Genomic DNA, 20,822 nt, shown 5'->3' with positions numbered 1-20,822 from the left:
GAGCAGCACAGGCAGCTGCCAGATCGAATGGAATGCAGTTGGCACTCAAGTACTCACCAACGGCACTGCCCGATTTTCGTCCGGCCACGCCGATTGCGCTGATGATCCGTCCTGATCGTTGGTGGTCGAGGTCCAGGTGGAGCGCGATTGGCAATCGAGCCCAACGAGTAAGGCAGCGCTGTGGCTGAGTCGTCACGTGTCACGTTTGCAGTCTCGCCTAGACTGCAAACCGTCACCGAAAGGACCGTCAATTTTTCACACGAAGATGGATTCAAGACAACCACCCCATATACCGATCACTATCTTCACTGGATTTCTTGGCGCAGGAAAGACTTCCATTATTTTGTCACTCCTTCCACTACTTCCCAAGGATTATAAAGTGGTCTTACTCAAGAATGAGTTTGGAGACGTTCAAGGTGTGCATAATTGCTGCGATCGCTGGAGATTTAGAGGGAATATACATTACCTTTCAGTGGATAGCCAGCTGGCTAAACAATCCAGTTTGACTGCCGTCAGTGAGATCTTGAACGGTTGCATGTATGTCCACATTTCATCATCTTAGCAATTCCTAATCGACCGTATCATGCGTAGGTGCTGCGTACTCGTCGGCCAGATGGAAACAGCCCTTCGCGAGATCCGAGGTACTTGCAGTCTGACTTAACATAACCTCGCAGCACTTATATATATATCAGACAAATACCGCCCTGACCGAATCATTATTGAATGCTCGTAAGTTCATCCAAATACCCCTAGCTCGGTACTCACTGTCATGGAGTCAGAGGATCCGCTTTTCCCGCCACACTGGCGTTCCAGATCCGTGAGCTTGAGCGACAGACAAACAATGACCTTCGACTTGACGCAATAGTTACCGTCATCGATGCCGAGAACTTCACGGGGTACGAAGATACCTCTCCCACAGCCAAGATGCAGGCAAGCTACTCGGATATTATTCTTATCGTACGTATCTCCCTCGTTATAATGAGGCAATCTTATACAAGTGCCCAGAACAAGCACGAGCACCTTGATGAACGAGCCCTAGACATACTGATCGATAATCTTAATACCCTAAATCTCGACACTCCCAAGATCAAGTGCAATGGTCGTAACGGTGTGGACCCAAACGTTCTTTTTGGTATCGACTCCAAGCTTTTCAGAGACCCAATTCCCCAGGGTATCGAGGATCATCATGATGAAGTAAAGACACTCACAGCATACCGGGGATTCCTGCCGACCTGTCACAACCATGAACATCACGATAGAGAATCGTGCACCTCGCATATTGAGGTGGATGTGGATAAGGGTATGCTCGAGAGTGCTCTCGCTTCTCTAAGCAAGGAGAGCGTTTGGCGAGTCAAGGGATTTATTCGGTTAGATTCTGCAATTTGGATCTTGAACTGGGCATTTGGTCGGTACGATCTCACACTGTTGAAAGGAGATACATCTTTTATGCGAGATGCGTCCATAAGACTCACCATGATGGGAGACAAATACGAGTTGGATCGCAAACCGATTCCAGTGGCGGTTAAGAAGTTTTGTGCCGATCTCCAAGTTCAAGTGATGTAGATTAGATTACGTATACGTGTCTAATTGAAATTTGATTACCGCCGACGACTGCAAGAGATAAGACTGGAGAACGTTTTCTCACTGCACCACACATGTTTCCAGGGCAATGCATGTTCATGAACGATGATGTTCTCCTATGTCTTTTCGACAGGTCAGTCAATCAGAGTTGACAATAGGACAAGTAATACTGACAGTACAACCATAGCATCCTCCTTCTTTCATCTCCGGGCCACGGACGATGAACACAATGCCACAGACAATGTGCCTGTCCATCCAAAACATATTACGTGGTCACCACAACCCTATCCATCAGCTGAAGAACAAAAATCTTGCGACACTTTCAAGTCTTCGCCGAATGATGATATATTTTACACCCCAGAAATGCTTCAAGTCCTTTCCAGTGACGACCTGTATTGTATTCTAGGTGTTACTAGGTCCCAAACAATCGACAGAGTGACCATAAGACGCGCCTATCTTTCTCGCAGCAGGGTTTGCCATCCAGAGTATGTTCCTTGTCACTCTTAGTAGTAATATCTCATTTTCACTTTGAACTCAGCAAATTTCCCGGAAATCCCGACGCGACGTCCGCCTTCCAAAAAGTCTCCGTCGCATACGATGTCCTCAGCAATCCGTCCTCGAAACGCATTTACGACTCCCGTCCTGCACACTCACACCTTAAATATGACTTCTTTACCCAGTCCTCGCCCCATGCGGATGAAACGCTGAAAGGTGTTCTCTTGAGCGTCTTCAGCGAATTTCTCGAAGGTGATTTTGAGATGATACGCACATTACTCAGTAAGCACATGTCTGCTTGCGTGTCTCACATACTCATGTCTCTACCTTCAGGGGCTATCGGTGATCTAAATCCATCACTTGAATTGGGTGACGACGGTGTAAACTCTGTTCTTTCGGTCCTCCTGAGTGTCCGTGAACGCATCTTGAGTAAATCACCTGCCATACAATGTATAACTGATCTCACATCATCAACAAATAGCCTGCCGCACCTGTGTTGTTGCCCTCCACGGCGAGCTTTGTCGCGCTGTAGAGATACAAAGCGCCTTCCGCCAGCTTCCTTATTTTGATATCGCTGGCAGATCACGGCTCACTATCCAACTAACACGCATCACCATCTCCCTACCTGTTACTCTCGAAAATGCCATGCAAGCTCAATACACTAATCCCACCTCTGTTCATCCTACGCACCATGACCGCGACAAGGACACAAATAAATTTGCCCTGCTTCCCCGGCGTGTAGTTCTTCTCATCAGGGCCATTGACGTAGTCCTGGACCGTATGGAACGGATCCTTGGATAGACTTGGCATTCTTCAAACACTGATTTTACTGACAATTATATATGCACGTTTCATTTGTCTTTCACATTGTAGAGTTTGGCCTAACTGCATAGACTACTTTTATAGACAATACTCCTGATGTTCTGCCACCTGCATGTATTCATACCACACGCCATTAATCTTGAAATGATCAAATTAATCAGCCTACATCGCATAATCGTACATTCTCCCACATATTACTCTTCAGACATGAGGATAAAATAGGTGGATTTCAGACTTGACTAGACGAGAGGGATAGAACGACGATGAAGACAAAGACAAATGAGGAAAGACCGGAATCAAAATGTAAAATTTGAGAAAAGAAACATTTTAGGTTCATAAAAAGGAATACAAAAAGAGAGCCTTGTAAGAACTGTCCTCAGCGTGAAAGCTGAGACACGGGGAGAGAACGAACAGATACTGTACATGGATAAGGTGATTAACCTTGATGCGCAAACGACATAGACCTCTGGCTCTGTGATGGACGATTCAGTAACAGCCAGTGGAAAGACAGCATCAACGACTGACGACATTCATCCACACCTGATTACCATGAGCGGGTACAATCTCTTCAAGCATGTATGAATCTGACGATGGCTGGCACCCGTATGTTCCATTTGGCTGCGCCGCCGCCGCCAGCAGGTGGCTGTAACCCTGTGGGTCCTGACCAGCGTCTCCACCGGTAGCTCCGGCGTCACTATGAGGGCCAGAAACGGTACCGGGGGTAGCGCTCATCGGATTCTCAGGATAAAATGGGTAAAATAGCCCAGGGGGTACCTCTGCGAGTTTGTCCTGCGTATTACTGTTACCCACAGATCCTTGAAGCCCTTTAACAGGGTTCGTGCTTACAGTGACACCACGCGGAAGCGGACCATAAACACCGGGCCCGACACCGCCATTTGAATAAGGTGGGTGTGACATCGTGGGAGTCCCCGGATGCACGCGCAATTGCTGTTGACCACTCAACGCTGGTGATGAGAGCATCCCAGGTGAATCTGTCTCCCAATCGAGCTCAGACAGTAAGACAGGATCTTTGGTAGGTCCAACTGTGCGGAGGTTGACGTTGAGAACTTTCTCAGCGAGCTTGGAGATAAGAGGGTGTCCGCCATTCAAGTCCTTTCGTTCCCAACGCCAACGGAAGCGTGGAAGCATGTCAAGTGCCATCCAAACGTCTTCGATCATCACCTGGCGTGAGAGGCGCTCGCAGTGAGACATGTGACCGTAGAGGATGACCATTGCCGCGATATGGAGAGGGATGGGAGAAACGAAAAAGGCAATGTCGGGGAAACGAATGAGCTGATTGTGGATGATGATAATGTTGTGTGACGTGACGATAGCTTTAATATGTGAGTAAATCGTCAAAAAAATGGCAAATGGCACATGCTGAAAACATACCATCGACAAGTGCCTTCGAACGGTGGTTGTAGTCGAGTTCCTTAAGACTGAACAGGGCACGAAGAAGTAAGATCCTCGCTATACCAAATTTGAGTAACGTCAGTCCTTGATCTTCTGAGATGTCCTGGACTAGCTTCTGTCGCCTCTCCAAAGGCCAATCTTCAGTTCCTCCGAAGTACCACTTGTAGCTATCGGGGAGTTGTCTCCTGAATTCGAGCATACTCTTGATGATCCTCGATGCGTGCCTCATGATGGTATCAGCACTCTGCCGTGAAGGAGCATAGAGGGAGTTGATGATATCCGCTTGTATCTCGGCGATGGGGTGAGAAAGAAGGAAATGTTCAGAGAAATCAACAGTCTGGCCCTTGAGTCCGTGTGTGGGGCGAGGCGTGTTGGAGTCATAGGGAGCGATGGCAAGTGGACGTCCGAGAAGAATAGAAGTGCCTCGGTCATGCACCATGACAGTACCCCAAAGCCGGATGCGTAGTTGACATTCTTCATCTGTGAAGGTGTTGGGTTGCGCTGTGGGATCATGGTGCAGACCAAGTTCGATTGAAAGACGAACAAGACTTCCGACCAAGCGCCAAAGGGAGCGGCCTTGTCGCTGATAATTGATGGCAGCATTAAAACCCGTGATGGAAAGTTAGAATGGACATACCTCGGTGTACAGATACCAATGTAACAGAAGCAGTGCCTGAAGACTGGAGATCGTGACACGTAGGTGAGGCTTTACGGCCAGCGCACGCTCGAAAAATTCATCGTGCTCAGGCCATATAGCAGGGAGCAGCTTCTTGGTATTAATCGGACTATCGCTAGGCGTCTTTTTGTCCTTATCAGTGATACTCCCTTGGTGATTCAATTCGCTCAACGTTCCAAGTGCCAGAATGAGGTACATGCTACAAATAAAGCCTGGATCATGTTGTAGATTCTCCCCGTCATAAAGCGCATTTAACTTGCGCTCAAAGTCTGACCGGAAGAAGACAGGGCGGTGGACGTTGAGGTGGGTGAAATAAACGTCAACGATCTTGTTCGTCAACGAGCGATCCTTGGGCATCCATAATGTTAGTGTAGAGGTGGATACCGTAGAAGAGCCACCAGCATTGCTGGTTGCTACAGAAACAGAAATCCATTTTGTAAGATCACGGGGCATCGATTGTTCCGTGATGCCACGATCACGCCCCGATGATAAGCCATTTGAGCCAACTGCAAGATCTTCCTTGTCACCTGAGCCCAGGTGACTGTCGTTTACGATGAGAGGGTGAACGCCGAAGCTCTTGGCTATTGCCTGTCAGCAAGATGAACGATGAGGGCACGAACGTCGCACAAAAAAAGACCGACCCTCGTATTTGACATATCCAAAGACTGCGGATCTTGACCTTTGACTTCAACATTGGCCGTAGCAGCTACAACTGGAGGCGGGACTGTATGTGGCTGTGGTGGCTGTGGTTGAGGCTGTTGTTGCACCTGGGGCGGGGCCTGCATATGCTGTGGAGGAGGGGGAGGGGGAAACCCAGGATGAATAGGTCCGTAAGCGCCAGGGGGTCCTGGCATCGGCATATGTGATGGGTACCCATGCGGCATAGGCACACCGTAAGGGTATGCGGGGTGAACGAAAGGAGGCCCGTAAATCGCTCCGGGAGGAGGGCCACTTGGTTGCTGTGGGAACTGTGGGTTCGATTGAGCAAATTCAGGGGCGGGATGGCCGTCGACCTCGATGCCCTCCCTCCGACATATCTCATCAAGATTTGCCATACTGAAATCAGAAATATGGCGTTTCAAGAGAGCATCGCATTGAGCGATCTGGCGCTCGATGAACTCGGTGTGACCTCTAAGAGTGAGGGTCTGTCTATGTCTATCCTCCTGCTGGCAAGGGACACCGGCAGTCGCGCACGCTGTACATTTAGGATGTTTCGAGTCGCACTGTATAATTCATCGTTGTGTCAGAAGAGAAGCTGAACTGGCGGACGGAGATTTGCGGTCGGTGTCTACCGACGGGACTTGCCTTAATTTTCTTGCTCCTGCATCGTGCGCAAGCCTCATGGGAGCGTCTGAGCCGTCTTGGTTCGGACGGTGAGCCAGCTTCATCGGAATTTGTGTCCGCCTTTCGTCCTCTCTTCTTGGAGGTTGTCGGCGCCTGTTGCTGATGAGGCTGATTAGGCTGTTGAAGCTGCTGTTGCTGTTGATTTGGGTCCATATGAAGGGCTGAATGAAGAGACGATGGTACAAGATTGAGGTCAGTGTGCGGAGGCAGGATGTGAGTCATCTTGCACGCTGTGCTGGACGATGAGCAGGGCCTGTGGACACCTGTCGTTCGTTGTTCAGCACGAGCTCAGCGCGCTAAGTACTTGGCTAATCATCCTCCGTGCTTTGTGGAAAATGCCATAATATTCCCACGTACTTAGCCAAGTTATGTATGACATATTTCTAATATAATTTATATAATTTCGAGTGCGTGCTCTCATCGTCGGGAACCATGCCCTCACCTTCACTGCTCGGAGCCATGCACCACCAAAATGCATCAGCCTACACTCTTACTACCGTCCATCCCGATGATCCTGAAATTATGGAGTTTGCAGACGATAGAGCTCCCCTCCTTGCACCAGAATCTGAAACTGGCTCACTTTATGGAGCCACTCCTGCACATTTGCAGGCATCCCATACATCCTCCCCAAGATTATTACTCAAGGCAGCCATAAGGATGGCAGCTGTGTTTATACTCAGTACGATTCTCCTAGGTGGAACTCTGTGGTTGACTCTTCCCACCCTTGACGAGTATGTCCTTCGAACTTCCTTCTTGCTTAGCACATCTTATCGAAAAGTAGAGCCGACCGGCCGTCACTCCGCATACCGAAATCATTTGTTCAACTACAGGCTCTCAATGCCATTTTGAAAAAATACCGTGACATCTACCCGTTCCGCATCGTAATATGTTATGCTATAACATATTTATTGTGAGGTCTGTTCTTTCTGTGAAGTAGACAATCTGACATTTTCCTTAGCCTACAAGCGTTTTCTCTTCCTGGGTCGATGTATCTATCTATACTTGGTGGAGCAGTATGGGGTGTGCCGCGCGCGCTCCCACTTGCTTGTACATGTGTTGCTACTGGTGCAACTTTGTGCTACTTCATCAGTGCTGCGTTTGGCCCTGCGCTTCTCACCGTACCCAAGTGGAAAGCCCGTCTAGATAAGTGGTCAGACAAGATACGCGCACAAAAAGACAACATCATATCCTTTTTAATTGTCCTCCGCATTGCCCCCCTCCCTCCGCACTGGGTTGTCAACGTAATCTGTCCCCATGTTGGCATTGGTATTGTCCCCTTCTGGATCAGCACATGGCTGGGTATCTTCGGCGTAACTGTCATACACACGACGATTGGAGGCGGTCTAGATGAGATGACGTCCGCTGCTGATTTCCATCTCATTTCGTGGCGCAACTTCTTCCTATTATCCGCAGTGGTAGTAGGCGTCCTCATACCGGTGGGTTTACGCTACTATTTCAAGCGCGAGATTGCTTCCGTGGCCGACGTAGAGCAAGGAGGGTTGGAAGAAGATTTTTCTGAAGAGACTGAGGATCACATCCTGGCAGCTGGTCCAAGAGCTCGAGTCAAAAAAACAAGAGCAACACCATTGGTTGAGCTTTCCGACGAAGAGACCGATGCGTACTCTGAGGACGAAGACGATGTTATTCTAGAAGCAGGCCCAGCTATTATTATCAAGGCATCCGAGGAGCCCATACAACAAGGTGGTAGTAGTAGACGTATTGACTTCCTATAGCATGATGATGCGCAGTTTCGCTGCGTGTATTGGTATTCCTACCGTTTTCTCCCTATGCCATCAGCTAATCATATCTGTAGTTCCATGTTTAGACTGTATCTGGACTGTACAAGTAATATGTATACATGTGCCATTATCTGCTTACCAGCCAAATTACTGTGTCTAGATATCATACGAGGCCCAATATTCTGAAACGCTTCGACAAATATCGTGACATAGCCACAGCTTGGGATGCACCATTGTATCAATGTTTCATATCACCACGATTTCTCTCCATACAAGGTCTGATGCAAAGGCGAGTACAGTTCCCTGAGTTTGCGTCATGGGAAAACAGACGGTGACAAGCGGTCTAAATACCAATTGAAGGGATTGCTACTAAGTAAATATCTAGTAGACGATATTTGACAATGCTCTGATCCAGCAAATACGTCTCAGGGCTAAACATCTCTAGCTGGGTGATATGTTGGGTTAACGGTTGCTGAGCATGCAGTTGTAAGTATTAATACTAGCCAGCACTCACAGTCTAGGTATGACCGATGTTGTTTCTTAAAAGTTAAGAAGCACACCACCACTGAGCCCACCTGGTGTTGTCATCATGTCATGATGAATGTTGTAATCCAGGTGCTCGTTGTGCGTCCCGAGGGATCGAATACGACCTGAGATATTAGTATACGGTGTCGACAGATATCGTCTATCATGGTCAATCACGATTCGACCAGCGGAAGGAACTTACTCGATTGGGGCATCACATGGAGGTGGCGTCAGGGACACGGACTCGCAAACCTCGCTGCCTATGCAGTTGCGGGATATGGTTGGAACACGACTAGCAGGGTGATGCCCCGCGAAGTGCAACGATTTAGGAGACTGTTGGGCGAGGAGTAATACCCCTGTGTTGTAATACTCCCTGAGACGGCATGACAGGAACATAGCATTTCGCCCCTTCATTTTTCCATAGAGCGACAGATGCTAAACAGACCCTGAAGTCAAGATTATCACAGACGTTGCTACTAGCTAAGCCCCTGCAGCTTCGCATCCAGTCTTAGACGCAAATATAGCATCGGAACTCCTTTTCCACGGGATACCCCCCAAGCACTCGTGTGGCAAAACTTCGGGCGCCAGGCCAGCTGAAAGCCTCATTGCAGGCACTGAAATAACAGGTTATTTCGGAACTTGACGATTATCCAGGCATTTAGAGTAAACGCCGGGAGTGTCCTCCATAGTTGTCGGGTGATGCCCCGAAATGGTCAAGCTCGAGACGTTGCAATGTATAGCCTGGACAAAGCCAAGGCCCCGGCGGCTCGATGGCACCGCACCAACTGTTAGGCCAATTCGACAGAAAACAAAACGCAAGACTAACAACACATTTTTAAGTAGCCCGATGCCCAATTTTTAAGCAATTCCCAAACCGAAAGGAACTTGTGGAGTTACGATAAACGAGACAGACTGCTCTCGACAGGAATCCGTGCGTGGAAAGGAGAAACAGCCATGATGATTAATTAGCAGCAGACCACAAAGGGTCAAGCATTTCTGTTCCTGATTTTACAGAATTGACCAAATGTGGTACAAGGAAATCGGATTGTGCTCGCAGGTTTCCGAGGTATATATGAGCTCGCCTGTAATACATGCCTTGAGGTTTCATGATGTGCATTTACTCCACACATGTTGAGTTGGAAGCAAGGCTCGAGCTCAACGGCGTGCCCCGAGTACGTGGAGATAACATACCGGAGGCACGGCAAAAGCCGATTAAAGCCAGCTCTCGCGGAGTGGAATTAAATAATGAATTAATGAAATTAATCATCGAAATAATTTCTCCCATCGCTAGCAACATTACCAAGAGGGATCTCGCGGATGGGAAGCGGAGAAGGACTGGAGAAAATAAGGCTAGGAAATCAATATTTTTAGAGAATGTGGCAATTGAAAATACGAATTTGAATGATAAAAAATAATAAAGATTGAAAGTCCGACGGCCACGAGCTGAGCACAGGCCAACCGAGCATTCGCTTCATGGTGTGAAGCGCCGTCTGCTTCCCACTGTGACTGCCAGCATCTCCCCAGCTGCACGCTATCCCAAGCAGCGTCCACTGCGTCAAACAGTGCCCTTGTCGTAGGTGCTAACGCCAACGACGTTACAGAACACGTCGTGCTCGCTGTCACCGTCGTAGAACTCATTAACTTGTATTACCCATCTTGGTGCAAGGCTACGACCTTGCATTATGGCCGATCGCATGCCCCAGTACCAAATGAATTCCTTGCAAAACTTCATCTCCCAGCAGCATATGCAACAGCAGTCTCAACAGCAGCAGCAGCAACAGCAGCAACAACAAGACCCTCAGATGGTCCCCGGGCTCCCTAACCCCGAACACAGTCGTATGTGGACTCAAATGCAGAACAACTATCGAGCTCAGCCGAATGGTGATGCAAATTCCGTTCAGATGAACTCACAAGTGAGTTTCTCCTACAATCTTCCAAAGTCATGTTCCCCCTCCTGCGCCATTTGCATTCGCTCACAGGACCCACCCCCACTCATGTTACTGATGGTCGGTTTGGGTACTGTTCTCGTCTAATCGATCACCGTATCTGCTATCATAAATTATACTATTCTGAGATTCATGCTTCCCAAGTCCAGTCAAGTCGATGCCTTGTTCAGGTCCAGTTTCCGTAATTACGTGTGCTGACTCCATATATTAGATGGCAGATCTCGCTCGAAACCAGGGGTTCGGTCATCACTCACAAGGTCCCTTGGTCCAACAGATTCAGCAGCAATTTGGTCTTGCATCCGCCCAGCGTGTCCCTCCCTCCGCTTCGTCCTTTCATGACCCTCAGTCCTCAAACCCTCCCTCTATCATACCACCCAACTTCTCCTCTATGTCTATGAATACCCCACAAATGAAACCCAGCAATCCGATTCAGGCTCTGGCTAGCCGTCCGCTGCACCCCATGGATCGTCCTCCCAATCAACAAAACCAGCATCCGCCACAGTCTGCAATGCCACATCATATGCAGCAACAGATGGGCGCACAGCCAGGCTCCAGTCCGCCGAATCCTTCGGACATGTTTTCATCTTCCAATATGACTAACGTTGATACAATGCATAGTTCTCCGCATCTGGCGGCACAACCTCTCGGGGCCCAAATGGGCCATCCAAACATGAGGGCGGCACCAGCCTCGAAGGTACCTACCCTCGCAGAGCTGATGCAAAGGAGGGATTATTTGCAATCAGCCATAAATATCATGGAGCAAAATATCCAAAATGTACTCACGCAAACGAGAGGTTTCCCCGATGAAACATGGACCGCGAAGTTGGAAAAGATGCGCACGGAGCTTCAAAACCGCAAGACTCTCTTCCTCAGAGTTAATCAGGCTATCCAGTTGGCTTCAAATACTCCTGGCATACTTGGAGCAAATCTAGTACATCTGTAAGTTAGGTCGGCATATTGTTCAAGCTTCCTATTTACGCATTGTAGAGGTGCAATGGCCCCTGCTGCTGGTCGACCAGGTGTTACCCAGGGTAGTGGAGCACCTCAGCAACCCTGGCCACAGTCGTCCAGTCCCGCTTCAAATTTCGGGATGAACACTGGAGCTAGTGGTCCTTCGCAGATTCCAACGCCAGGTCAAGCCCATCCCATGAATTCACAGCTGTCCGGACAGGGTGGTCAAATGCAACGCCCGGCTGCTGTACCCCCACGCTCTGGCTCTACTCCCCAGCAGCTCCCTACGGGCATGCCCAATACGATGCCACAGAACATGGCTCCATTCAATCCCCAATCGGCTGCTAATGGTCAGATCCCGAATAGAATGGTCAACTTATCGACACTCGGCGTCTCCCCTCTTGACAAGTCACACTTCGATGCTATGTACACGTCCTTTTGCAAGAACCGTCACGTGGAGCCCAACGTGCACGTTCTGTTACCTGATAATCGTTCTGTTGACTTGCATAACCTGCATGTTCAGGTCTTTCGCGAAGGCGGCGCTCAATTTGTAAGCTCAGGACAATCTGCACTGTTCGAAGCATACTCATAGGTCACGAATCAGGTCACTCAACGTGATTGGTGGGCGGTCATAGGCGGTCGCATGGGTTTTGTACAATTTCCAGGCACAGATACTGAGCCAGCTAAGAGTGGCCCCGGCATCGCACAGCAGCTTGCTCATGCATACAAAGAGCACTTGCAGGATTTCGAGAGCATGCTCGTCTTCACCGTTAGATCTCGCGCTGCACAAAAAAACAATTTGTCACAGAACGGTGCTCAGAACAATGTGCCTGGAAGTGCCTCAGGGGAAATGGCCCACCCCGTGATGCGCCCTCCTCTCAATCCGCAAGCCATGGCAAATGCTGCGCGTTTCGTCCATATGTCAGTTGGTGATATGCGTGCAAATGGCTTACCAGAGCAGACGGTCGCATTGATCGACCGGCACCGTTCGGACATAATGCGTTGGCACCAGCACAGTCGGATGATGGCAACGAAGGCCAATCAGCAAGTGACCAATCACGAGGCGCCCGGTGAGCAATCGGGTATGTCCACCGTACATCAAGGAGGCTTCTCGACCCAGATGTCGACTGCTGGTCCCAGCCTGGTACCCGCGCCACAACGAGGACAGCCATCTATGATGCCCAACGGCATGCAACCATCACCGATGACTGAGATGAAGCCTGTTCAGTCGGGAGGAATTTTACCACTAAGTCAAGAACAGATCACACATGCAATGACCATAATCCATCAGACGAAACACATTTTCACATCCCGTGGTTCGTCACATCTACATTCTCGCCCCAGATTCTAACCCTCTGCAGGACTACAAACAATGCAACTGGTCACACTGCCAGATGATCAGCGAATGGAGTACAACCGGCTAATGGATGAGGTTCAAAAAATGACTCGGGACCTTGACGGAAGACTACCAATGTACTGGATTGTTCTGAGAGCAGATGAGATGATTCGCAGGCTCGTTGCAATCGTAAGCGCTCTCCGCTTGTATCTACATCTTGTCACCTTAAGTACATTTTCTTTCCAGGTGTTAACGGTGGCACATCAAAGAACTCGTTTTCCAGTGGGGTCGCCACAAGTCATAATCGGTTTTCAGACTCTAAAGAGCATGTATACCCAAATACAAAAGGCAAACGAGGAATACGAACAAAGGTTACAATTGATGAAAACTGTCCTCACATCGCAGCAAATGGGTGGACATAGTGGTTCCCATATAAATCGACCTCCCCCACCTCCTCCCCCGTCACAGCCCACGCCTCCTCAAACCCTTCAACCCCCCCCTGCTATAAGTCGCCATCCCTCCGCAAACCAGTCTCACCCACCTTCGCATCCTCAGCCACACCCGCCCATGGTCAAGAAACCTCCTGTGCGCGTGCCCCCAAGCCCTTCCGTCCCTGCGGCCATTGCCACAATAAGTGCTGTGCCGTCACCTACTCCACCACCTGCAACTACGGCTTCCACTGCTCCCACTCCTCTGGCAGCCGCTTCTCCACAAACTCCAAAGTCTCCCAAGTCTAAACCGCCAAAGGCGAAGGTCCAGCGTGTTCCCAAGCAGCCTACTGCATCTCCCTCTGAACCCCCAGCTGCATTTAGCCCTGGCGTAAAGCGCCAAGCCGATGAGGATGTATCTATTCCCGCAGGTCCCTCTACCCAGCCCGAGTCTATGGGCGCACCATCTCCCAAGAAAGTGAAGACTGAAGATTGGGAGGGAGAGCCTAGCGAGGGACTCGCCAAGAGGCACCAGGAGGTTGAAAATATCAATACGGCCGAGGACGCAAACGCTTTCATGGATAAGATGAAGGAGCTAGTCGCCATGACTGCCTCGACAGACGCCGGCGTGTATGACGACATCGCTCACACTCTCGACCGGATTTTGCAAGGTGCAGCTCAAGATCCAACACATATCGCCACCTCTGCATTCCCCTCAAGCATCGGTGGACCACTTTCGGAACTCTCGCCTCCAGCGGCCCCTAACGATGCGTTTTTGGAGTTCCACGAGTTTATTGATTATAGTCGTTTCACTACTCTTGAAGACGAGGAAGACTCGAAAGCTCCTACCCCCGACCTCGTACCATCATCCACGAACCCTAGCCCACAGTCCAATCCGGATGCTGATCAGTCACAGGGTGCATCATCCCCCGGCAAAACTAAGATCGAGGAGCCCAGGGAAAGCAACCATCTCGATATCCTTCATATGGGAGCATTCAAGGAGATTGACGGCGGCGAGTCCGCCTACTACCAGGCATCAGATTGGAAATGGGACGGTGTAATGCCCGCACTTGACCAACCGTGGGCAATTTACCAAACTTCATGATAGGAATTATGGGGCGGAATCCTGGTTTGTTTTGTTGCTTATTTATGAATCTTCTTTTCTTTTATATGCTGGATATACTCGCTTGTCCGTGATGCCCTCCGTTACACTGATCAGACTTGTCAACTCTACGTCCTGTCATTCATACTACTAGTATCTTGGTTTCATGTTTCACTCACTCTGTATTTCTTAATGTTGTTCTGATTTGCTATCGTATCTTGCTCCGAAATCATCGAAACGTAGGAATTAATGAGCTGCTGATCTAGACAGCAGTAGTATAATGATTTTTTGCGTGAAACGGTAGTGTACAGTGGTCCTTTATCTGTGTTCTCTACTTGATAAGTACTTTTCGATCGGGGGGCTTCCTTTTGGTTGCAAGTGTACTTGACCGTCGAGTATTATCAAGGATGCGAGCCTTCAGAGAAGATACAGGGTCCAATGTCGGCCGAGATTGGGAACCAGGTGAAGATGATATCGATAAGCGAGGTCTCTTACTATTTCTCTCTGTTTCATAATCCATTCTAGCCCTCGCCCATTCGTCTCGTGCCTGATGCTTGGCCTCCGCATCATCTTCAACGAGTTTCAACTCCTCCGGTAAGCCGTATTTGTCTTTGATCGTGTCATCATCGGCGCGCTTCTGTGCCTCGATCTTCTTCTCTGCACGAAAACGCTTGCGCACCATTGATGAAAGTGTGTAAGGATCGTTATTATAGTGATCTGAAACACCCTGTAAGGCCTCAATTCGTGGTATTTGCACCTTAACGACATGATTTTGGGCCTCGGTTGTCTTCTCGAGCGCTGCAAGGGGATCCGCGGGACCAGCTTTCCCTTCGGTATCTGCAATCTTTGTAAGATGATGATGAAGGATATGCAAATCGATACATACCGTGAATAGCAAACCCGCCGTTCTCCTCGGGGTCCCAATCTTCGTCCTTCTGACGAGCACCTGAAACCACGACGTAGCGAGTGTTCTATGTGATATTAACATTATAAAATAGGGCCAACCACGCTTGACTCACCTTCGGGTCTGTTTGGATCTCAAACCAGCCATCGCAGAGATGACATTTGCAACGGAACGAGTAGATTGGAGTAGAATAGTAGGCACCGACTTTCTTCTTCTCCGCATTATACCGGACGCCCATGCCAATGTGGTTGTTGCATGTTCCACTACAAATCTATGAAATCGCTGTTTCTAGATGCTATGGTTATGAGGCATACCACCAGATGTTAAAAGGAAGCTCGAAACGAGTTATAAGAATGCCCTTGTCCAGTTTACGTGCTCTGTCACCGAGCGCATGTTTGCCTGTGAACCATGAAAGAAACAACTTTGCGCAGGAAATTGATTGTGCATACCTCTGTACGCATTTAAGCTCTGGTGTTTATCTGGGTCATAATCTGGCGGATAATACTTGTTAAATCCTAAGAAGGAGAGCAGGATTAGTTGACGATCTGTCGTACGCTAGATCTAACACTTGCCTTGCATGACTGTTTCTAATGGGAACTCCCGGAGTTTGCCGATACAAGAGCAATCTCAGTAAACCTTAATTATCTCTCTCATCAACACACAAACCTTAGGTGCGCATATCTTGAGCATCACTTTCAAACTGCTAATCATCTGTCTAGTCACCTCTGACTTATTCCAAAAAAAATTAGTCCAGAATGAGTTACGTCGCTAAGGACAAGGAGTATGACGCAGCAGGCGCTGTCCCCGCTGCCAAAATTCATAAAATTCGTATTACCTTGACGAGCAGCAACGTCAAAAACTTGGAAAAATGTTTGTGCACTTCAGTTTATCACAAAGATATACTTAACCATCAAATATAGTCTCCGCCGACCTCATCAACCGTGCAAAGGACAAGCAGCTCCGTGTCAAGGGCCCTGTCCGCCTCCCCACCAAGGTCCTGAAGATCACAACCCGTAAGACTGTCAGTACCACAACTATATGATATACCTGTATCTCATTGACTTTTGTGTTCCTTAGCCTTGCGGTGAGGGTTCGAAGACCTGGGACCGCTACGAGCTCAAGGTGCACAAACGTCTCATTGATTTGCACTCCTCCAGCGAAGTCGTTAAGCAGATCGTGAGTCTGAATTTTTTTGTTCCCATTACCGGTTCCTCATTCTTTGATTAGACTTCTATTAGCTTGGAGCCTGGTGTTGAGGTTGAAGTCACCATCTCAGCTTAGGTATCTTTACTGTATGTATGTTTGCTGTATGACAAGGCATTGCCGTCCGACACTTTGCTCCACATCGTGAATTGTATGCTTTCATTCCGAAAAGAAGCGTGTAAGGTGTTTTGGCTTTGTTGTCGTGGGCCACCTTTTAGGCATTGTTGGCGGGAAGTTAATAGCCATCGAGTGCCTCGGTGCACGACGGCTGTATGCATTGAGGTTCTGAGATCCAATGATAATTAGCTATGATGTTCTTTCATGACTCGAACTAGGATCGTGTTCTGCAACTCCTTCCTCATCTTCCTCATCCTCCGAAGTCTCCTCGTCCTCACTGCTATGCTCACCAATTCCACTCCCCTCTTCAACTTCCTCTTCCTCCTCTTCCTCCTCATCCTCAGACTCGCTCTCACTTGCATAGAACTTGTTCAAATCCCTCCAGTCCTTGGTGTCTTTTGGTGTCGATCCCCCTATGGGCGTGAGCACAACTGGTGTTGAACCTGCAGGTGTGGGCACACGTTGGGACGAGGTTGCCTGGGATGAAATCGCTTGAACCGACAAGGCAACTTGGGGTGCGTCGTCATCACTATCACGCAACGCGGGGTCAATTCCCTGTTCCAGCCACTCGGGGAGATCTATTACAGTCTCATCGTCATCGTCATCGTGCAGATGCAAACTTTCACTCTCCATCACGAGAGAAAGCGTTCCGAGTGGACGAGCGTCTGCAGAGGACTGGGATTAGTTGGACATGAAGAGAAAGTGAGAAAAGTAAGTGTGGGTCATAATCATAAACGAGCCCTTCGTCGACAAAATCAGAACTCAAAAACACACTCACCAGCCACTAGCTCCTCTTCAATCGTCCCAGTCTTTCCCTCGAATAACACTCGTGTCACCTGTTCCCTTCTCAACACCACACCCGGCCTTCCTGCCTGCTCTTCCTTATTCCAATTTTCCCCGATGCCTTCCTCATCATTACTGCCCATAATACCCGTAACTGCACCAACAAGAAGTGTCCTCAACATCCTCGCGCGGTCACGCACGTCCCAGTCTTCATCGTACCGAGCTAATGTGAAAACATACTGTGCCAGTAAGACCAGTATACGGTGCGTGGGCGCGAGCAGTATTAGTTTCGCGGCAAGAGTGAGTGTCTGAAGCTTGACTAGGGAAGCCTGATATGAGTTAGCATGAGCAGGGATATTATGAAGTGGGTTAAAACCCACCTCAGTGTTGAAGCTCCTCGCTGCCTTGCGTAGTACATCTGGCGCCCAGTCTGCCACACCTTCAACCGCTGTTTTCGTGCCTGTGACTGACCCGTATTGACCGACGAGCCATAGCACGCAAGCCCGCGCGTGGGGGTGCCGGATATCATCAATGCGCTGAGCCAGCTGGGCAATAATGGACAGTGGGGCCTGAGCTACGGAGGTCGACTCCGTGCTCGTGAAGGACAAAGGTGCAGCTGACAATGAAGTGGAGATTGATGGCGTCAGCGAGGGAATGGATGATGTAAGGAGAGCTTGCTGCGACGAGAACGGGGTTGGGAGGGTCGTGGTTGAGGTAGAGGAAGGTGTGAGAAGTTGATTTTGGACGAGGGACTTAAGAACGAGGACTGCATTTGAGACGATGGTATCTATGCAATCATGTAAATTCGAAATACAAGGAGATTCAAAGACCGCGCCGACCTTGCTTGCTGTTGATCATTCCCATGAGTGCAGTGAGGCATTGGGGCGTGGATGAGGGAACGAGGCTGGCAATGCGTCCAATGGCGTGAATCGCATCTCCTACAACAGAGTCATCTGTGTCTTGAGCATAGTCCTGTATACCCGATGGGAGTTTAACAGTAAGGACAAAACGACATATGATCAAATGCCAGGCGTGGAGTCAAAGGGTATTGGAAGAAAACCAAAAAGGATGGCAATTAGTAACCCCTACCTCCAAATAGGTGAACTAAACGTACCATGAATTCTCGCAGTAATGTCTGATGATTGTCAACTGTGCACAATGCCAAGAGAACAGAAATCTTTCTCCGCTTCACCTGCTCTGCATCATCTACGCGCACGAGAAAGCGGTTGTGTGAAGTAATGAATAAAACCTAAATATGGATACAAAGGTGGTGGATGTGCAATTCATGCAAGGTCAAGTCGAAAGGAGAATGAAATGGTCAACCGATGAATGCCGTAATCCAGATCTTAGCAGAAACACGTACTGGATGCGAACGTGCGACGACGAGTAAATAAGCCAATGCCACACGCTCGACCTCGCGCGACACGCTGAGGAGGCGAAGGAGAGGCGCGCTAATCTTTGAGAGCATCGATGAAGGAGCAAGGTAGTAGAATGCTCGTGCGACAGCAAGAACAACCTAATCGCTTGGTCAATAAGATTTTCGTGGTGGAAGTAGATCAGTGTGCGCACGGCAGGGTTCTTGTTCATGAAAAGTGGCTCCGCGCAGGCTAGCAGGAGCTTCAAATCTTTGTCAACCTCTTCACCTTGTCTCTCGTTGGCGGGAACGGGCTTGGGTAACATGGTCCTCACGTATCGCACGAGTACGCGGAGAACGTCGACCTGCCCCCATGCATCAATGTCCGGCAAGGCACGGCAGAGGCGGCGAAAATGTACGTGGAGAAGGTCGAGGCGAGATGGCGCAATGGTGTCGAGAGCAAGAACAGCAGTCCCAAGTGAAAGCGGAGAGCGATCGCGCAGAAGAGTTGTCATAATATCGAGCAGAGTTGGATGGTGCGCCTGGTCTACTCTTTATACATATGTTTTGTGATTCGTGAAATGGATATTGAACTAGGTTAGGCTCACTTGTATACCTTGATCACGGCCAACGCAGCTGCCTTGCGAACGTATGGGCTCGGGTCTGCAGCAGACTTGCGGACAGCCATAAGTACGATGGTAGCAACAGTAGGAACACGAATGCCGCTCAGCACGCGAAGAGCCATAGCGCGTATGAGAGGGCTGGGGTCAGCGAGATCCCGCTGGAAAGTATTGATCGACAGCAATGCCAGATCAGGTTCAGATGGTGCACAACGAAGGAGGTAGATGTACACCAGCTTGCGTAGCTCGAGGTTCGGGCTGGCTACATTCTTGACTACAGCAGGGAAATATGAGGAGACTGGCCGGTTCTTTGAGATGAGCTGAGGAGAAGCAATGTTATAATTTCTATACAGATGTTACACCGACTGGCACAAACCGCGATCAGTCGTTTCATGGCGTCCAACTTTTCACGGTCGCTGCTTGATTCGAGCTGCTTTGTTATATTCTTCGCCTTGTCGTCCGCCATGTCAAACAATGAGCTCCCGCCCCGTGTTAACGACAAATCCCGGGTGTGCTCAGCTATTGTCTCTTGAATCCTCATCCCAAGGCGTGTTGCATTCTCGCTCAGAGCGTTGAGGTTGATCCCATCCATCGTTTGGTGTGGACATGCACGTAAGTCTTAAGGCTTAAGTTGAAATCGGTGTGACCATGATCTCACGTGCCAACAACACGTCGGAGTCAAGCTCAGAACTTCAATTTCATTTGCCAATAATGCCTTACAGCGGGAGTCTGTAAATCACAGATTGTGGCAGTGGAAACTGTTCCCAAAGCCTGGAAATTTAGAAGCAGCGTACAAAGGTTCGCAGAAAATCACTGAAGCAAGAGTCTATCATTGAATAGAAAGGTGCAAGAGCATAGACTATCAAGGCTCGAGTGATGCAGGGAATGTTTCGTTCTCCCTCTGCTCGTCCCACTTCGCTACCTGGACATATATAAGGAATCAAGCTCTGCACCAAGGTATTGAACACCTACCCATTCATCTAAAGGAACAAGAGTCAAGACGATTAACGCAACAGAATAGAAAAGGAACATACTAGGACACAATGAGTTGTAGGCGCGCTTAAATTGTTTGCATGGTGCGAAGTCTTCACCCTTGGCGGCGACGCACTTAAAGTAGTCCGTGTAATTCTGGAAACTGTTGTAATGTAGCACACACTGCATGCTAGAGATAAATCGCTACTCACCAATGACGCGTCTGGTTGGTGTTCGGAAAGCGAGCTGTATCCAACCGAAACCAGTTAGCTGGGGTAAAACATGGACCAAGGAAGGGTAGGACGCACCGTCAAAGCCAGCAGTTTGAAGGACGTATTTGCTAATACTCTATAAGCATAGAGTAAGACCGACAAGAATAATGTAGACGGACCTCGACAGATCAGCAGCCTCAGAGTCAGACATTTTTGTGTGATGGATGCGGTCTTAGAAACTTGAGTCGGGTTTGGACGGAGTATGTCGATTAGTCAGCATGTCACCTTAGACTTCACCG

The 20,822-nt window shown here is 49.0% G+C and overlaps 9 protein-coding genes across 9 annotated transcripts; 5 read left to right on the top strand and 4 right to left on the bottom strand.

Moving 5' to 3' along the window:
- Nucleotides 1-471: 471 nt before the first annotated feature.
- HD556DRAFT_1359478 (CobW/HypB/UreG, nucleotide-binding domain-containing protein) lies at nt 472-1,608 on the top strand (the record flags this gene model as incomplete). Its single annotated transcript, XM_041302577.1, has 5 exons — nt 472-537; nt 592-641; nt 693-729; nt 780-957; nt 1,006-1,608. Coding segments are annotated over exons 1-5 (820 nt in total), but the record flags the coding sequence as incomplete, so codon positions are not given.
- HD556DRAFT_1359477 (DnaJ domain-containing protein) lies at nt 1,602-3,030 on the top strand. The gene is made up of 5 exons (XM_041302576.1): nt 1,602-1,714; nt 1,769-2,066; nt 2,120-2,358; nt 2,410-2,505; nt 2,558-3,030. The coding sequence occupies exons 1-5, from the start codon at nt 1,687-1,689 to the stop codon at nt 2,875-2,877; spliced, it is 981 nt and encodes a 326-aa protein (XP_041162068.1). The 5' UTR covers nt 1,602-1,686; the 3' UTR covers nt 2,878-3,030.
- HD556DRAFT_1359473 (fungal-specific transcription factor domain-containing protein) lies at nt 3,031-6,739 on the bottom strand. The gene is made up of 6 exons (XM_041302575.1): nt 6,293-6,739; nt 5,629-6,210; nt 4,949-5,575; nt 4,291-4,894; nt 3,424-4,232; nt 3,031-3,370 (listed from the first exon to the last, which is right to left on the bottom strand). The coding sequence occupies exons 1-6, from the start codon at nt 6,551-6,553 to the stop codon at nt 3,335-3,337; spliced, it is 2,919 nt and encodes a 972-aa protein (XP_041162067.1). The 5' UTR covers nt 6,554-6,739; the 3' UTR covers nt 3,031-3,334.
- On the top strand, nt 6,720-8,436 carry HD556DRAFT_282420 (uncharacterized protein). The gene is made up of 4 exons (XM_041310131.1): nt 6,720-7,062; nt 7,113-7,241; nt 7,290-8,096; nt 8,145-8,436. Exons 1-3 carry the CDS (start codon nt 6,764-6,766, stop codon nt 8,062-8,064), a joined length of 1,203 nt encoding a protein of 400 aa, XP_041162066.1. The 5' UTR covers nt 6,720-6,763; the 3' UTR covers nt 8,065-8,096; nt 8,145-8,436.
- Nucleotides 8,437-10,493: 2,057 nt separating this feature from the next.
- HD556DRAFT_282176 (uncharacterized protein) lies at nt 10,494-14,525 on the top strand. The gene is made up of 5 exons (XM_041310130.1): nt 10,494-11,480; nt 11,529-12,042; nt 12,097-12,808; nt 12,854-13,017; nt 13,075-14,525. Exons 1-5 carry the CDS (start codon nt 10,753-10,755, stop codon nt 14,359-14,361), a joined length of 3,405 nt encoding a protein of 1,134 aa, XP_041162065.1. The 5' UTR covers nt 10,494-10,752; the 3' UTR covers nt 14,362-14,525.
- HD556DRAFT_282079 (DUF572-domain-containing protein) lies at nt 14,526-15,875 on the bottom strand. Its single transcript, XM_041310129.1, has 6 exons — nt 15,835-15,875; nt 15,712-15,777; nt 15,577-15,661; nt 15,378-15,525; nt 15,245-15,329; nt 14,526-15,195 (listed from the first exon to the last, which is right to left on the bottom strand). The coding sequence occupies exons 1-6, from the start codon at nt 15,839-15,841 to the stop codon at nt 14,690-14,692; spliced, it is 897 nt and encodes a 298-aa protein (XP_041162064.1). The 5' UTR covers nt 15,842-15,875; the 3' UTR covers nt 14,526-14,689.
- A 29-nt stretch (nt 15,876-15,904) lies between these two features.
- HD556DRAFT_1359446 (ribosomal protein S10p/S20e-domain-containing protein) lies at nt 15,905-16,646 on the top strand. The gene is made up of 5 exons (XM_041302574.1): nt 15,905-15,933; nt 15,982-16,132; nt 16,183-16,283; nt 16,340-16,438; nt 16,490-16,646. The coding sequence occupies exons 2-5, from the start codon at nt 16,018-16,020 to the stop codon at nt 16,541-16,543; spliced, it is 369 nt and encodes a 122-aa protein (XP_041162063.1). The 5' UTR covers nt 15,905-15,933; nt 15,982-16,017; the 3' UTR covers nt 16,544-16,646.
- A 248-nt stretch (nt 16,647-16,894) lies between these two features.
- HD556DRAFT_1359443 (adaptin N terminal region-domain-containing protein) lies at nt 16,895-19,982 on the bottom strand. Its single transcript, XM_041302573.1, has 8 exons — nt 19,716-19,982; nt 19,328-19,659; nt 18,935-19,271; nt 18,729-18,881; nt 18,480-18,614; nt 18,205-18,337; nt 17,746-18,152; nt 16,895-17,694 (listed from the first exon to the last, which is right to left on the bottom strand). The coding sequence occupies exons 1-8, from the start codon at nt 19,929-19,931 to the stop codon at nt 17,338-17,340; spliced, it is 2,070 nt and encodes a 689-aa protein (XP_041162062.1). The 5' UTR covers nt 19,932-19,982; the 3' UTR covers nt 16,895-17,337.
- Nucleotides 19,983-20,017: 35 nt separating this feature from the next.
- On the bottom strand, nt 20,018-20,766 carry HD556DRAFT_1359435 (cytochrome c oxidase, subunit VIb). The gene is made up of 6 exons (XM_041302572.1): nt 20,703-20,766; nt 20,620-20,651; nt 20,524-20,557; nt 20,374-20,474; nt 20,312-20,319; nt 20,018-20,261 (listed from the first exon to the last, which is right to left on the bottom strand). The coding sequence occupies exons 1-6, from the start codon at nt 20,732-20,734 to the stop codon at nt 20,202-20,204; spliced, it is 267 nt and encodes an 88-aa protein (XP_041162061.1). The 5' UTR covers nt 20,735-20,766; the 3' UTR covers nt 20,018-20,201.
- Nucleotides 20,767-20,822: the final 56 nt, after the last annotated feature.

The sequence above is a fragment of the Suillus plorans genome, assembly GCF_016647745.1.
Source record: "Suillus plorans strain S12 chromosome Unknown HD556scaffold_18, whole genome shotgun sequence".
Taxonomy (NCBI): domain Eukaryota; kingdom Fungi; phylum Basidiomycota; class Agaricomycetes; order Boletales; family Suillaceae; genus Suillus; species Suillus plorans.
The sequence above is the reverse complement of the archived record's forward strand: the minus strand, read 5'-3'. Positions and strand labels throughout refer to the sequence as shown.